Source organism: Rhinopithecus roxellana, chromosome 18 (genome assembly GCF_007565055.1).
Source record: "Rhinopithecus roxellana isolate Shanxi Qingling chromosome 18, ASM756505v1, whole genome shotgun sequence".
Taxonomy (NCBI): domain Eukaryota; kingdom Metazoa; phylum Chordata; class Mammalia; order Primates; family Cercopithecidae; genus Rhinopithecus; species Rhinopithecus roxellana.
The window spans coordinates 56,629,257-56,645,999 of record NC_044566.1 but is presented as its reverse complement, the minus strand read 5'-3'; the positions used below and the strand labels follow the sequence as shown (position 1 = coordinate 56,645,999).

Sequence of the window (16,743 nt, the reverse complement as noted above, 5' to 3'; positions counted from 1 at the left end):
TACCATAAAGACTGTCAGTATTTTGTAAGCTACTCTTGTGATCATTGCAGATGGCTACAGTCAGAGAAGTTGTTCTCTAGGGTTTATTATATGACTATAAAGACATCCTACGATTTGACAGACTAAATGTGTTAAATGGCAACAATTATGAAAAAGGTTCCAATTAAAAGCTGAAGGCATAACCAACCAAGAACGGATATAACGAAAGGTCAGGTATGTAGATTTTGGGGCACACTGGTATTTTGCACAGGATTGTTTTTGAAGAAGGGTTTTATTTTTTATTTTTTATTTTTTTTTGTTTATTTGGGGTTTTGCATTAGCTGCAACTTACCGAACAGTAGATCTTTAGGCATATGCTTGATTTCCCTTGGATGGGAAACTGAGACCATTTGGAAAAGTTATTTGAAAAAATAAAACATTTAATATATAGTCATAAAATGCAGCCGGTGATCATAAAATCATATGAAAACTCACAGATAACCTGAACCCAGTCAAAAGGTTTCTGAGATTCCCATCATATGGCACTAAAAGCTGACTAATATAACAGATGTGTTGGAACAAACATAATTCTCAATGTTTCCATGAATCCAAGGGTAACCCTGATGAAACATTGGCTAATGAATTATTAGTAACCACTGAAAGCTATTTTACAGAGGAGCTCAGTAGGTACTAAAAATTATTTCACCAAATAGAATTGAACAAAAGTGGCATGAAATTGACAAAGCCATGAAAAAGGGTCAATTTACTTTTTAACATACATGGTATCCCTTTAAGAAGACATTGATTTTCCTTCAGCTACGGTATATGGCCTTTATGATGCTTTCTGAGGAAAATGGATTAAATTTAAATCTTTAACCTCTAAGAAATGAAATATAACAACATTTAAGCAGGTAGTCATTTTGTAGAATTATGGCCCACGTACTTTTGAATTAAATTTCCTGGAAAAACATAATAAAAGAATGCTATAGCTACATGTAAAATATTTATGAAATCAAAAATTAAATGAAATAATAAAAACAATGAATGTTGCGCAGATGTCAGAAAGGAGTAATTCAGAAGAGAGGTAAAATTCAGAAGAGAAGGAAAAAGTAAAATTGGTCTTCGATATTACACTGGAGATATCTGGGAAGACAGAGAAGTGAACGGAAACGCCAGGAAACCTGATTCTCACCCTCAATTGAAAATAGTCATGAAACTATCTTAAAAGGAGTTTTATGCAGCTGCAGCGAGATACACAAAACATGCACATTCCAGATTCTGTTAGGAATTATACATCCCAGGATTTTGCCAAAACTGTGGGAACTCAATGCCATTGCAATTTTAAAAAATGTTATTACATTTCTGTCACACAATTATTATCCAATATATCATAGTAGGAAAATGATCATTATAGAGGAAAAGGAACTAAACTCACCCATAATCTTGACACTCATAAACAAACGCTGTTCAGATTTTGGGACATGGACTTCCAGGGCTTTTTTTCTCTCTTTCCTATCCTTCTTTTTCCATTGAACAACATATCCTGAATGTTTTTCTGAAGTGAATCGCATATATCTATACAATTACTCTCAGTGGCTGCTGGATATTCCATTATATGGATGCACCATATTAGTAATCCCAACAGCTACTATTACCACTGTCATTTATTGCACACACAGGACATACCAGGTATTGTGATGAAGACTTCATGTGCATTTTGGCCCATTTGATCTTCACCACAGCCCTATTAATCTAGCACTTTTACTCATATTTTGCAGATGAGGAAATTGAGATTCGAAGATGTAAAGTAATTTACCCAATGTTACACAGCAAATAAGTGGCAGTGCTAGAACTTAAACTCAGATATGTCTGAGTCCAAGAGTCTAACCAGCATGTCCTAACACTATTGGTGGTCTAACCACCATTGTGCCACTATTTAATTCATCAGTGCCCTGAGATAAGTTATCTCCATATATGTTGTTTGGGTTTTGTTGTCTTTGTTTTTCCCCATACTGCAAAACCCTGACATGAACATCCCTCTGGATAGCTACACATCCAGTTTCTTCCTCTTAGGTTACATTTCTGGAAGTAGAATTACTTGGTCACGAGGCACACGTGTTATTGAAGGTTTCGGTTATATATTACCAAATTGAGTCTCTGACAGGTTCCGTCAAGTGACTCTCCCACCAACACATGTGAGATAACTGTTATCCTCTTAACTTTGCCATCATTGTATGCTATTTTTAATTTTTGCTAGTCTGATAAGGCTATGTTGTTTTAGAAAGAAATGAGTGTCATCTCTTAATGACAGCAAAAAGGAGCAGTGAAGTAGACAAACACAGACCCACCAAGGTGACACAAGGTGAAAATCAATGTCTTCTTAAAGGAATATCTTTTCCTTCCTGTCCTCAACTCCTTGATGAAATCACAGGTCTTTGAACAAGAGCCCCCAGTAAACACTTAGTACAGTAACTGGCCAATTAGGGTACTAAATAATGCTTTAGGAAAATGTTGTGTCTTCTATTTTCCCTCAACTTCCATGCAGATTCAGAGACTAGAATTTTTTTCTAAACACCTCCCCCCAAAAAAGGATCATTCAGTTTCTGCCTGGACACTTACAATGACAACAAGCTACCAGTAATAAAGGACATTTAAATTTCAAAGAAATTACATTATTAAAAACTTTTTCTAAAGTTAACCCTAAATCTCTTGCCCACTAATATCGTCTCTTTAATTTTAGTTCCGTGCTGTCCAATACAGTACAAGAAAGTTATCCCATCTTCCATGTGGCAGCCTTTCCTATATTTGATGAGAACCACCATGCCTCAAGTGGTGCATCCCTTCTCTGGGTCAACCCCAGGCCCAGACAGAATGTGTTCACATTATTACCATAAGGGGTAACATGGTAAGCCGCGCCAAGGACTCTCTTGACTCTTTCAGGGAAAGAAGTCTAAGGGCATATGAATATTTTTAGCAGTCTTGTCATACTGAGATTCACACCGAACGAACAGCCTTCTCCAGGTCAACTAATAGCCTTTGGACCTGCAGTCAGGCCAAGTATTCCATTATTGTTTCTGTAATTGCCAATAACACAACTACACCAAAACTAACTTAGTCTCTAGAGATTTATGTTTATCTCTTGTTTAACTTCTTCTTACCAATTTTGAACCTTTATAGAGCCAAAAATATTTTTGGATCTCACTTCTGTCATTGGTATAATTCATTTTCATTTGGAGTCACTGATACTGATGAGTAGGGCAGGATTGGCACCAGACTCACAGAAGATCACTGGCTCCCTTCCTTTGGGTAACCTCCAATCCATTAGTCAATACACTCTGAGGGCTCAAGTTCTGTGTTATTGTCCATGACCTTAGACCCATTCTCTCTGTGGACTCATCTTGTCCAACAGTGCAGTTAGCTATCCCATCACCAAATGGATTTCTTTGAGGAATTAAGAGTCATGGGATTAAGGTGAAGGAAAGATGTTATCTTGTGAGCATGGACTTGAAAACTAGGAAGAGCTGGAGCACAACCTGTCATCGTCACTTTAGTGGAACAGGACTAGCTTATTGCTAGATATAATCCACTGTGTGAAAACAAGGACCATGAGTTGCACGTGTCATTTTGATGGGCAGCTGGGAGCAGGCACAAACACTTGAACACAGAGTTTCTATCCAAGGAGAGGCAGTTTTTCTACTAGAGGCTCTTGGGGACTTTGGGAGGGAAAAGATTTTTGAATGTTTATATTTGAAGAAAATGACTATGCTTGGTTCTGGAACCTAATAAAAACTAGTGATGTGAGCTATAGTTTTGTTAGTAAAGATTCAATTTTTATAAGGAGGAGGCACCTGTGTACACATTTTTGAAAGACCTGCCCAGGTCCTTGGAAGAAACACAAGCTGCTAATGATGGTTTTTGCTGCTGAGGGTACAAGCTTGCCATCTAGTGGTGACTTGTGTAAACTGAAGGTATTAATTTTTTTTTTTTTTTAAATTAAGCAAAAAGTTCCTTCAGTCATCAACTATCATGGCATACACACACACATACATATACACATACACACATCCACGCATACATACACAGTGGTCCCATGCCTAAGCCCCTCTGGGGAAGCATCATGTTTTCTCCCACTGCTCAGTGAAGTTTATACTGAGGCCAGTGTGAGAACTCCGTCTAACAGGCCAGTTGGGAATGTTTTGGGCTTGCCAGGCGGCTCTGTCCTCTGTTTAAAGAAGTATCACTCAAAGGCCGGGCGCAGTGGCTCAAGCCTGTAATCACAGCACTTTGGGAGGCCGAGGCGGGTGGATCACGAGGTCAGGAGATCGAGACCCTCCTGGCTAACACGGTGAAACCCCGTCTCTACTAAAAATACAAAAAACTAGCCGGGCGAGGTGGCGGGCGCCTGTAGTCCCAGCTACTCGGAGGCTGAGGCGGGAGAATGGCCGGAACCCGGGAGGCGGAGCTTGCAGTGAGCTGAGATCGCGCCACTGCACTCCAGCCTGGGTGACAGAGCGAGACTCCGTCTCAAAAAAAAAAAAAAAAAAGAAGTATCACTCATTCACTCACTCATTCCGCTCATCCACTTTGACATCCACCTGTCCATACAATTATTAAGTACCAGGCATGACAACAAGTGAAGCAACAAGAACCATATAAAATCATGGGCATGATCAATTTAGGTAGAAAAACTTTAGTTAAATACAATAATAAATTAATAAGGGGTATTTTTCGTTGGGTCAGTACCTAGTTTTCACCTAAAATGTGGCTGGAAACTTTCCTGAAAGTCAAATCATATTTTCTCATCAAAATACTTCAACCTGATCAAACACTAGAGTTAAATAAATCATTCATACAATCAATATAGATCCTTAAGGCCAAGCTACATTTTTATGCTGTTCTATAAGAATTAAAAATAAAAAAACGCTAAAAGTTCTATATACACAATTATACTGCATACAACGAAATCCATAGCTGAATTAGATATGTATTAAAAATACTTTGCTAGTTATAACAAATATTAATCTAACACTTAACTAACAGAAATCTTGTCAGTCTTACAATTTAAAAGGGTTTTATAAGCCTTTTAATAAAGTAGTAAAACAAAGTATGCTGTGAAGTCTTTTTATATATTTGGTAAGTTTCCCTATCATAAGTAAACGGATTCCAAATCTTTACATTAACTTTATTATAACATTTTCCAAAAATAGTCTATAGCTTTACATTTTGCCATGAGGTGGCAAATCCATGCATGGGTGAATAGTAAAATTTCTAAAGCAATATTTTAAAAAAGGGTTAAAAAGTGATTTTCACTACATTCAACATTATCATTAGGCTGTTTTATTTTTAGGAATAATTTAATTTCACTTTTAATTACAAAGAAAGGGGAAATTTTAAAAAGGAAATTAATAGTTATGTGTTATCTCTTTATTTCATCAAATTCCCTTAAAGAAGGCTTGAAGGAGGCACCTTCCTCAAGGTCATAAGACCAGTCAGTGGAAGAGTGAACCACTTGGTTTTGAACTTTTGTCCGTCTGACTATAAATCCTGGGTGTGTGAGGGTCTACCTTCTGTGACAGTTCCGTTATTTCCACAACTCTCCACTGAATGTGAAATCAACAGTCATCTCCTGTGCAATTAGTGACATCATCCTAGTTTTGTTAAACCAGGACAGAATAAGTTGTGTTAAGTTTTGCTCAACTTATTTGAACTATTTTATCCTGTAATAGATTTATACCTACAAAATTCACCAACCCCTAATCCCTACAGTCAGAAATCACCGTAATGGATAATAAAATCTCTTTAGTTTTTCATATAGATATTTTAAACCTATATTATAAATGACTGCAATTGCTTCTCTATATAGTTCAGCTTCTTAAATTAGAAGAGAAAGGAAAAAGAAAGGAGAGAACTTTTTTTCTTTTATGGTAATTTAAAGTAAAATATGTTTGAATCAGCATAATACGTTAGAAGTATCCCGTAAATTGTAATTTTAGTAAAAGTGCACTCCTATGTAATCACTTATGGCATTTACAGAAATGGATAACACTTCAGAGAAGAGTAAGTGAACAATGGGTACACAAAACTGAGCAGGAAAAGCAAAAAGGAAAGGAAATGAAACTTTAATTTTCCATCGCTGAAGTTTGGGAGCTTAGAGAAGTTTTTAAACAAAGGCCCAGTTGTAAGTCCGTTCCCATGAGACAATCCTACACAATTCAAGACACAGGAAAAATGAGTGCAGATGAGAGAAAATTGCTGCAGTTGATGGAGGCAACTATGCAGAAGAGAATGTTTAGGCTACTGTGGAGATGAGGAATTTAAGGTGCAATTAAGTCAGGGCTCAGTCACTTGACCTCGGCTGCCTTTTATTAGCCAGTAGCTACAAGATTACCAGCGTAATTGCAATGAACTAATTGCGTATTTATTTATTTACGCATATTTATTTCTTGAATGCCTATCTTTTTGGCTTCAGTGTCAACTTCACGAAGACATGTGTCTCTCTTGTTCCCTGGCACAGTACCTGACACAGCAAGTACTCAGTACCTGTCCTTAACGCAGAGCTTACTGTAGTGTAGTGATAAGAGCTAAGGCTCTGGAAGTCGGAATTAGGTTGAGACCTTGACTCTTCTACTTAAGAACTGTTCCAACTGTGGGCAGGTCATTTAACTTCTAAGTACCCATGTTCCTTACCTATGAAATGACATAGTAATAGAACTTACCCTATATGGTTGCTGCGAGGATGAAATGAGATAATGACCATAAAGACGTTAGCACAGGGCCAAGTACATAGATGGTTCTCTGTCATCGCAGATCTTACTAGCTTTTATTTGTGTCATGGGAGTTGGGTGGCTCACGTGCTTTTAGACTTGAGTGTGTATGCAGGTTACCTGGGGGAGCTGGCTGCCACGTGGATTTCTGTAGCTGTCTTCAGTCACCAGATTCTGATTTGGTAGGGCTGCATCCAGGCCCAGAATTTGCATTTTTAGCAGGCATCTGGGAATAATTCTGATTCAGGGAGTCTTTAGACCACCCTGGAGAAACACTACTTTAGAAAGAGAATCCTCTTTTCCCAGATTTCTGAAGAGATGGGCAAAGTAACAGAAGTCATATATTATACATGATGCTCAGGGGTGGATAATGAAAGTAAAAGAAGAACTAGCATCATTGGGAAAACACATATATATATGCACAGTATATAGAAATGAAATGTATTTCATTAAAATTCCAGCCTGAAGAGCCAGCAACATTTACATTACTCCCATATTTCCCAGTGAAGTGCCGCATACTTAGTCTCTACCTCTTCTCTTTTTCCTCTGCATTTCCCTTAATAACTGGGTAAGGAAGGACCCCCATTTGCTTTTGTGGAGATCTCTCAAGGTTTCCACAGGGATGTGGAGTACATGAAAAGCAAATCAAATCGTGTAAAGTAGGGGGAAGGATGTCTTTGGTTTTAAAAATTAGTCTTTTTCGAAATTGTTTTTATGCTAAGGGGCTAGAGTCTTAAAAACCCATTATAATTCTTTTTCTTTTAGGTTTTGGATCACATGATTGAGCTATAAAGTTGGGAGACTCAGAAAAAGTCTAAAAGGGCTTCCTTTTTTTCCCCAAGTAAAAACTTCTTTTTCCTTTTCTTTTCTCTTTTCTTTTCTTCCTTTTCTCTCTCTCTTTCTTTCAAGACAGGGTCTCACTCTGTCACCCAGGCTGGAGTGCAGTAGTGTGACCACAGCTCACTGCAGCCTTGACCTCCTGGCCTCAAGCGATCCTCCCACCTCAGCCTCCTGAGAAGCTGGGACTACAGGCACACACTACAATAATCTCTGGCTAATTAAAAAATTTTTTCTTTTTTTGTAGAGATGGGCGTCTCACTATGTTGCCCCAACTGGCAAGTAAAAACTTTCTAAAAGCGCCTGAGATAAATGACATCTGTGTCTGTGTAACTTGTTACTATCTTGTCCTAGCCCGAGGTATTCAATACAGCCCTACCCTTTATAAGTTCAGTTACCATTCTTGTGCCTGGTTTTTATTTGCTAACAAATCAGGTGTTTTTAAGGGTGCATTAACTCATCTAGATCAACCTAAAAGGCTAGTTTCCAACTAGATTCTGAAGGCTAATTGGAAATTAACCTTTCAGGTAATTTTTTTTAAAAAAGAAAGAAAAGAAAAAAGAAATATTCATATTCATTGATGAGTTCTTGGAACTCAGGATGCCCTGTAGGTGGAATTCCTCTTACCAGCAGGTTCTCTGGCTTGATATCACGGTGGACGATGTTCAGGCTATGCAGGTATTTGATGGCGCTGGCTAGGTTGTACAGCATCCCACTGGCGTCCCTCTCAGTGTATTTGTTAGTGGAAGTAATGGCATCAAAAAGATCTCCCCCCTGAGAAGAGAACAGAAGGTGGAGCAGCACATTAACAGATGGGCCAGTGGTGTCACCTGCTGAGGCCACTCACAAACCACAAAGGACAGAAAGAATGGATGTGGAATCTTTGGGTTCCTAAGGGCTTTTCCTGCCACTTCCCTCTCAAAGAAGGCCCGAAGGCTGAATGGTGATTTCTCCACCCACTACAAAAGCCAGCGGCATTTCCCCCAGAGCTCAAAGACAGGGGCAGGGTGAGGATTCTCCACCACCAGACACAAGGCCATTTCCACAGCTCCCAGCTAGGGGAGGAGGAGATGCAGCTGGATCCCCAGGGCAGAGGCCTGTGACACATGAAGATCCCAGTGGCACATGCTACCTGCCTCACATTGACTGCCAGCCAGAGTTCAAATTCGTAATCCTTAACCTCCTCCAGTGAGGAACAGGTAATACTGCAAACTGCATACTGAAAATGTTCTACTGCCTAGTGAAATTATTAAAACGCACGCACACACACACACACACACACACACACAATCCCCTTCATACGCTACATTTAGCTCTTTGGGAGTGGGTGTAGTGTTTTCTTTTTCAATATTGTGCTTCTTTGTAAGGAACAAAGAAAAGGACTAGAAACTGTCATTTCAAAGATGAGCCAGATAAAAGAGGGAGGAAGAGGGGGGAAATCTCAAAGAAAGTTTTCTAGGACTGTTATTCATCTGAACTTTTGTTTCCCTTGTTCCTTTTAAAATATATTGCTTTTTGGTAAAATGCAATGATTTTTAAGCTTCAACCTAAGTACCATTTATTCAAAACCCTTTCAGAGAATTGGGGTCTGGTTTACTATCAGTATGTGCATCATTCTTGCCTACAGTGCACCAAACTGCTACGCACCATAACCAACTGTGATCATCTGTTACCTGATGTGCTAAGGAACTCAGTTTTTCCTTTTTAAATAGCTAAAGCAAAAGATAGTCCCTGTAGGCTGATGATTTTCAAATCTGCCTTTTGGGCCTGGGCCCTCTGCACCCCTGTATAGTTTCCACTCTGGAGGCTTCTCTCACTATCCCCAAAGCTGCAACGGTTCTCAAGCTAAGCACACAGATTTTTTTTTCTTTTCTTTTTTTCAGAATGAATAGTTTTTTCAACTTTCTGCTTCTCTCAAAGGTAAGGCTGCTACACACAGGTTTTCAGGTTGTCTCTGTACCACTTGAGGAGGTGGGACAGTCACCGTGCTCTATGTGAACAGCACCCTGGAGTTCCACCACAGGGCATGTGTGGCTGTATATGGAGACCCTGCAAAGATTCCACCAGTCCCAGTTACCTGGGCTCCTGGCATCTTGTAATGTCCCTTTTTATAAGGGACAAAGTCTTGCTTTGGAGTGCAGTGACACAATCATGGCTCACTGCACTCAGATTCCTGGACTCAAGTGATCCTCCTGTCTCAGCCTCCAGAGTAGCTGGAACCACAGGAGCAGGCCATCATGCCCGGCTAATGATTATTATTATTATTTTTTGTAGAGATGGGGCTTCGCTTTGTTGCCCAGGCCGGTCTCCAACTCCTGACCTCAAGTGATCCTCCTGCCTTGGCCCCCCAAAAGTGCTGGGATTACAGGCGTGCATCTGGCTCCTTTCTTCTTTGTCCTCAACAACGCAGTCAACAGGTCTTATCGGTCCTCTCTTGGACACGTTTTTCCTTCGCAGCCATCTGGGCCTTCCTACTCTGCCAAACGCTTCTGTTGCCTCATCCCTGGGTTGTTGTCATGCGGTCTCACAATCCGCTCTGCTTCCCTCCGTGAGTTCTTTATCCAAAGCATCCTGCACACCGACTGCTACCTTCCCACACATTATGTCACTATTTTCTTTCTTTCTTCAAGAAATCACCATTCTTTTCCCACAGCCGAAAGGAGGAGGCTTTCTATGTTCTGCCCCAACCTTCATTCCACCCTGTTTAATTTCCTCTCTTGCCAAAAAAAAAAAAAAAAAAAAAAAAAACAGTGACCCTCATGCTCCAGGATATTTCTTCCCTAGCCATCCGAACAGGCCAAGATCTCTGTCCTCAAGCCTGTCCTCCTGAGAGCCCCCTTCCTGAAGTGTCCTGTCTCCTCCCCTTCAGTTTTCTAATTCCCGTTGCTCTCTCAGGGCCCAGCTGCAGGCCCAGTTCCTCCGCAAGGCCTGCCTTCCTCTGAACACATAGGCAGCCTGCATGTGCACCGCCTCTGGCAGGCAGAAGGCTAAAGTCCTGCGCCTGATCAGTATGGAATTTCATGCTGATCCACTGCCTTCCGAAACAGGAGCCTTGTTTGTCTAAGAGCTTCAGGCATTCTTTGGCACATCACTGGGCCCTGAGGGTTTGAGAAGCACACCCCACCCACATGTCTCAGTGGAAAAGTCCTGGGAGTCTTTCAAGTCAAGCCTGGGGCTGGCCTTCACTTCCCTGGGAAGCTTCTCGAGCTGCCCACAGGGCATTCTGGGTGAGATTAAATCGAAGGGTATGATCTTGCAGCACAATTGAGAGTCCCAGTGCTGGGCTACGGAGACCTTCTATGGCCTTTTTAGGGTATCTTGGTGATGCAGAGAAAATTCACAAAGGCAGTTAAGTGTAACGAGGACCTTAACATAGTCACCTAACCAAGCACACGATTGAGAGTCAGACTAAGATTTCTTACAAAAGTCCCCATTCAGAGTGCCTGAGCCTTTGCCATCTTGAAATTTCATTTAGTCTCAGCACTCCAAAAATCAGCCAACAGTGGGGGTAAGGCAGTAATAACAGGGGGGTATTCAAATTCTAACAGCACACAGAAGGGCAACAGAATGGCTTGAAGTTGGTAGTCTAAAAATTAACATTGTTGGAAAAAGTCTCCTTGGTACTAGGGAAAGTATAATTTACAATGTTGGCAAAAAGATAATTTGATAATAAAGCACCAACAGGAAAATCTTCATATTTTTTCTTTATTCAAATGAAATCAACTTATCTTTTCTTTTTCTTTTTCTTATTTTTTTTGAGACAGAGTTTCGCTCTTTTTGCCCAGGTTGGAGCGCAATGGCGCAATCTCGGCTCACTGTAACCTCTGCTTCCCGGGTTCAAGAGACTCTCCTGCCTCAGCCTCCCAAGTAGCTGGGATTACAGGCGCCCGTCACCACGCCCGACTAATTTTTTGTATTTTTAGTAGAGACGGGGTTTCACCACGTTGGCCAGGCTAGTCTGGATCTCTTGACTTCGTGATCTGCCTGCCTCGGCCTCCCAAAGTGCTGGGATCACAGGCGTGAGCCACCGTGCCAGGCCGACTTTTCTTTATTGGATTATCAGTTTAATGTTTTTACCTCCCTCAGCCTCAAACATGACGATAACCTTGTTACTACAAAAAGGCTCCCATTCTTTGAAAGAAACAAGTCCTAATTTGAAGTAGACTAAAAATAGGTTTCAGCTATAAATACAAATAATCACTAAGTTAAAGAAAATGCCGATATGTCTAAGGTGAAACAACTCTGAACAACAAAAACTTAAAGACCCTAGAATGAACATTGATCATATCATCACAGATTAGCTTACTAAATGCTTTCCTTGTCTTGAATTTTTAAGAGAAAACCTCACATTCAAGTCAGCAGTGATTCCAAACATGCCCTGGGAGCCTGAGGCGCCCCCTGGCGGTGCTCACAGCTGATGCAGAAGGCGGTGCAACAGTCTCCAACTAAGGTAGACATTACTTAAACCTTCAGTTCCGGCCGGGTGCTGTGGCTCATGTCTGTAATCCCAGCACTTTGGGAGGCGGGCGGATCACGAGGTCAGGAGATCCAGACCATCCTGGCTAACACGGTGAAACCCCATCTCTACTAAAAATACAAAAAAATTAGCTGGGCGTGGTGGCAGGAGCCTGTAGTCCCTGCTACTCGGGAGGCTGAGGGCTGAGGCAGGAGAATGGCGTGAACCCGGGAGGTGGAGCTTGCAGTGAGCCGAGATTGCACCACTGCACTCCAGCCTGGGCGACAGAGCGAGACTCTGTCTCAAAAAAAAAAAAAAAAAAAAAAAAAAAAAAAAAAAAAAAAACCTTAAATTTGATGAATATACTAGAAAAGACTTGAGAACACAACAGCTTCATGAAAATGAAGCATGACATTTTTTAAAACTTCTAATTCCTGAAAGTGTCAAATGTATGGAAGGAGAGTAAGAGACTTTTCATCTCCATTCAACCATCATCAATTGGCTATTCCCATAGTCTCTGTTTTCATAGAATAAAAAGGTAATATTATGTGACAGGATGAGATGACGACATTCACTGAAAGTCAGTGCGCTATTCACATCATTATTAGGACAGCGCTATTTTCCCATTATGTTGGTGACTAAAAGTTTAAAGCTTGTTTTTACAAGATGGCTGGTACCTTTGGATATAGTTCATGGAAAAGTGAATGATTTTCCATTACAACAATGACAGCTGTATTGGTACCTAATACTTTGTGTGTCACACAAACTGGTGGGAGCTATCTCTTCATCCCCACAAAACACCATTAAGCAGGTATTATTAGTATTCTCACTTTACATATGCTGAAACTGAGGCATAAAGAGGTAGACCCAAGGTCATGGGCCTCTTTGTGCCAAGGCTGGGACTTGAGTCCTTGTGTACAGTTCTCCTGTGAACATTCCTAATCACTGGGCCAATACCCAGAAATGGGAACCTGAATATTGGTGAGAGAAAATAAGGAAAAGAGCTCTAGAATATAGGCAAGCGCGGTGCCATCAATAAAGGCTTACTTTTTTTCCAAAATACACACCTTTACTAATTCCATGACAAGATACAGTTCAGTTGGCACATCCATCTCCTCAATCAGAAGAACAATATTGGGATGCTTCACTCTTCTTAAAATAGACACTTCATTCTGGATCATGTGCTCCTGTTCAAAGGAAAAGTTATCTTCATCAGCTTCCACACAAAACATATGGAGAGCTAACTCAATGAGTACAACTATACTATGTAAGGGTCAAGAGAGATGCATTTTGGTAAAATGTAATGAGCCTGTCTTGTATTCTGATATTCACATATAGCCTAGAATTGTCAACTGATGTGGAGGTCCTTACATAATGCTTATAAATTCAGAACCTATCATGATAACTACAGTTTCATAGCAAAGAATGAGATGAAACTTAGATCACATGAAGAAGGGAAGAGAGTAAACAAACAAAAAGATAAGGAAGATAAATCATATATAATCATTCCAAATAACTTTTATCCTAGGGATATACATAAAGTTATATTCTAGTAAGTGTATAACATTCTATTCCAGCAAAATTCAACCCTTAGGGTGAACTTATGTTTTTTTGGGAGCTGATCTTTGTGTTTCTTTTGACCTCTTGAACCCTCTATCTCATAAGAACAAATTTTATACATACTTTGCCTCGACATTTGCTTTTCTTGATAATTTTCAGAGCATACTCTCTAGCAGTCGATCTGCAAAGAGAAAGTTTGTGTTTTTAACATAAAACTTAACTTCAAATCTATTGAATTATTTTGTCAGGGATCAATTTCCTACCCCATAGATCTTGTGTCATGTTGTAAATATTTGGTGAAAGGATTTCCTTTCTGTTTTTTTTTTTTAAACAAATAAATATGTAAATGTTGATGGACTGACCAAGTGTAAGGACAGTAAGTCTGCTGGCATAGAGAAATCTTGGGCTGTTTATGTTGCCATACTTGTAATAAAACCACTAGCACTGGCACTTTGCTCCTCAAGTTGCCCACTTGTCTCTCTTCTAAGTGTACTTTCCTGCCTTTTCTTACTGTCGGAAAGCTTTTTAATAAACTTCCACTCCTGCTCTGAAAACAAAACAAAACAAAACACTAGTATTGCTACTGCGTCTTAGCTCCTCCTGCTTCCAGGTTGTTCTTCCCTCCCCTTCCCTCTGAAGTGATGTAGTGGCAGCCTAAAGCAGAGATGAGTTTCTGCCATTCCCATTGCCTCAAGTCTCTCCTGAGGTTCTCTATCCACCCAGGGCACCTGTGACTGTTTTCTGAATGTTCACACAATCACACTGAAGACTCTAGAGAAAGCAGTCCACGCTCTTTAGACCTCAGTTCAGTGTGAGAGCCTGTGTGAGTTCTGCTGGAGAACTCATGGATGATATGGTCAAGGTGTAAAGAAAGGGATAAAATCTATTTCAGAGCTTCCTGGGACCCCGGGCCCTTTTATGGGGTGTCTCATTTCATTGAAAGAAAATGAAGGTGACAATGAGAATCCACTCACTCCCCAAAGCCACATGGCAGCATTAAAATCAGACTCTCAGTTCTCGAGGCCCCTGCTCCCTGCATAGGACAGTCAATGCTGCCCCTCCTCTGTGATAGGTGTAGGAGGAAGGATTTAGTCCTATCGCTACCTTTAAACAGCTTCCTAATTTGTGCTAACATTGCTAAGATACTGTAGAGACAAACACAAGAACACGTCTATTATTAAAGGGCACAATGCATACTTCATAATCATAGTAAACTACGAGTTCACAAGCATTGCTGTTTTATTTCTGGTGTGAAATTGAGAGAGCCTAGCTTTTTACCTATAGATAAAAGTCAATTTTGTGGATCCATTAGAGCCAACTTTGTGGATCCAATGGACACAAATAGTAATGAGGTTAATTAAGAACACGCTTTTAAAACAGGGCTTTAAAATCTTCAGTATGGTGAATTAAATGAGATTTCCTAGTTATATGGTTATAGCAAGAAAATGATTTGCCTCTAAGCAAATCAACAGGCCAGTCATTAATGTGTTTTGAGGGCATTTTAGAAATTTTTCACATCATTTACTTCTAAAAATGCTTCTTCCATGACATTTCCAGTCCCTTTCATGGTGCCAGCCTCAAAAAACAGTGAACACTGAATTATGATTCTATCTGCTGAATAAAATCACAAGATAATGACTTTGAAGCTTCTTTTCCTCACTAGAAGGCTTTGGGGTTCAGCCGGTAGAAGGTAAACCCTTTGCTTCGAGGCTCCCCTCCTGCAGATATGCAGCTGTCCAGAGGAATTCCCATAGCTTTCACTCAGGAAGGAGAAGGACTAGAAGCCCAAGGATGCCCCTACCACTGTCTCTGTTGATCCTTCAGATCATGGCTGAAGGATCAGCCATGGCTGGGCAGAGAGGCCATGATGGGGTGTGAGCCAGGCTGTGGCTAAATGCAGGGCTTGGTGTGCTAGATGTTCCCACATAAACACCAGACCACCAGCAAGACTGGGGGGTAGAGGAGGAGAAGGCACTGCAGGAAGAGGTAAACCAAAATACTTAACATTAGAAATTTAAAATGTGGGCTGGGCGCAGTGGCTCATGCCTGTAATCCCAGCACTTTGGGAGGCCCAGGTGGGCAGATCAGTTGAGGTCAGGGGTTCGAGACCAACCTGGTAAACATGGTGAAACTCTGACTCTACTAAAAAAGTACAAAAATTAGCCAGGCATGGTGTTGCATGCCTGTAATCCCAGCTACTTGGGAGGCTGAGGCAGGAAGATTGCTCGAGCCCAGGATGTGAAGGCCGCAGTGAGCCGAGATCATGCCACTGCACTCCAGCCTGGGTGACAGGGAAATTTAAAATGTAAGGGCAAACATAAATGAGAAAATGAGAAAGTGACATGATTCACATGTGAAGAGATTCTTCACTGTAGAAGCTCTACATCCTATAAGACCACAGGGTCCCTTTAAGTAGCTGCTTCTTAAGAGGCTCCTGTAGAGTTTGTCTGCAAACTTGAAAATACTTAATCAAGAGGAAAACTAAAAACCCAAGTGTTTCTGGATTCTGCTTTTCATAAATCACTAAAAAATTATGATAAAGCAAATCTCAGGTTGGAATACTTGAGCAATTTCCTATGTGGCTTAACATGTGCCATTGGATGGCAGGGAATCTAGACCATTGCACTGCCTGCCTGGATAACCATCAGCAATCCCAGGCAGGGCCAGAGAGCAAGAAGGGACGTTTGTGAGGCTGAAAAATAAAAGCTGCCGTTCCCTTCACCACCTCCACAAAGGAGATGGATGGACAGGACCGTGCTGGTCAGAAGAGAAAGTGGTTTCTTAGCTTGGTGATTCCTCCTGTTTGCCATTTGCTGCTCTTTTCCCTTGAAGGAGTAATTTTAAAGCACTCAATCCTCAGGGCTGGTGTAGAGCACAGGAGGGCTGAACCCCCTCTACAGCCAGTCAGACAAGAAGCCGGATCCCTAGTGAGCCAGAGGGTGTGTTGGCTCCCAGCAGGCCAAGGAAGCAGGTTCTGTCCTGAGCCTACAGCTGAGGGGAAGAGGGCAGCAAACCTAGGGCTTACTAGGAACAAACGCCTTGTGGATTTCCACTACAGAACCTTTTGTAATAGGATTAAACCTTCCATTACGTCTACTCACATTTCACAGCGGACAATGGGCTCCATAGAGGACCCACCAAATTAAT

General features: G+C 40.9%; 1 protein-coding gene across 5 annotated transcripts in view; it reads right to left on the bottom strand.

Moving 5' to 3' along the window:
• Nucleotides 1-16,743, bottom strand: part of DCLK1 (doublecortin like kinase 1) — a 359,929-nt gene that overhangs the window by 46,409 nt on the left and 296,777 nt on the right. For all 5 annotated transcript variants that reach the window (XM_030922322.1, XM_010383111.2, XM_030922321.1 and 2 more), the window contains 3 exons: nt 13,720-13,777; nt 13,104-13,223; nt 8,208-8,354 (listed from right to left, as the gene is read on the bottom strand). In XM_030922322.1, the coding sequence (XP_030778182.1) occupies nt 8,208-8,354; nt 13,104-13,223; nt 13,720-13,777 (325 nt within the window). The remainder of the gene's footprint in view (nt 1-8,207; nt 8,355-13,103; nt 13,224-13,719; nt 13,778-16,743) is intronic.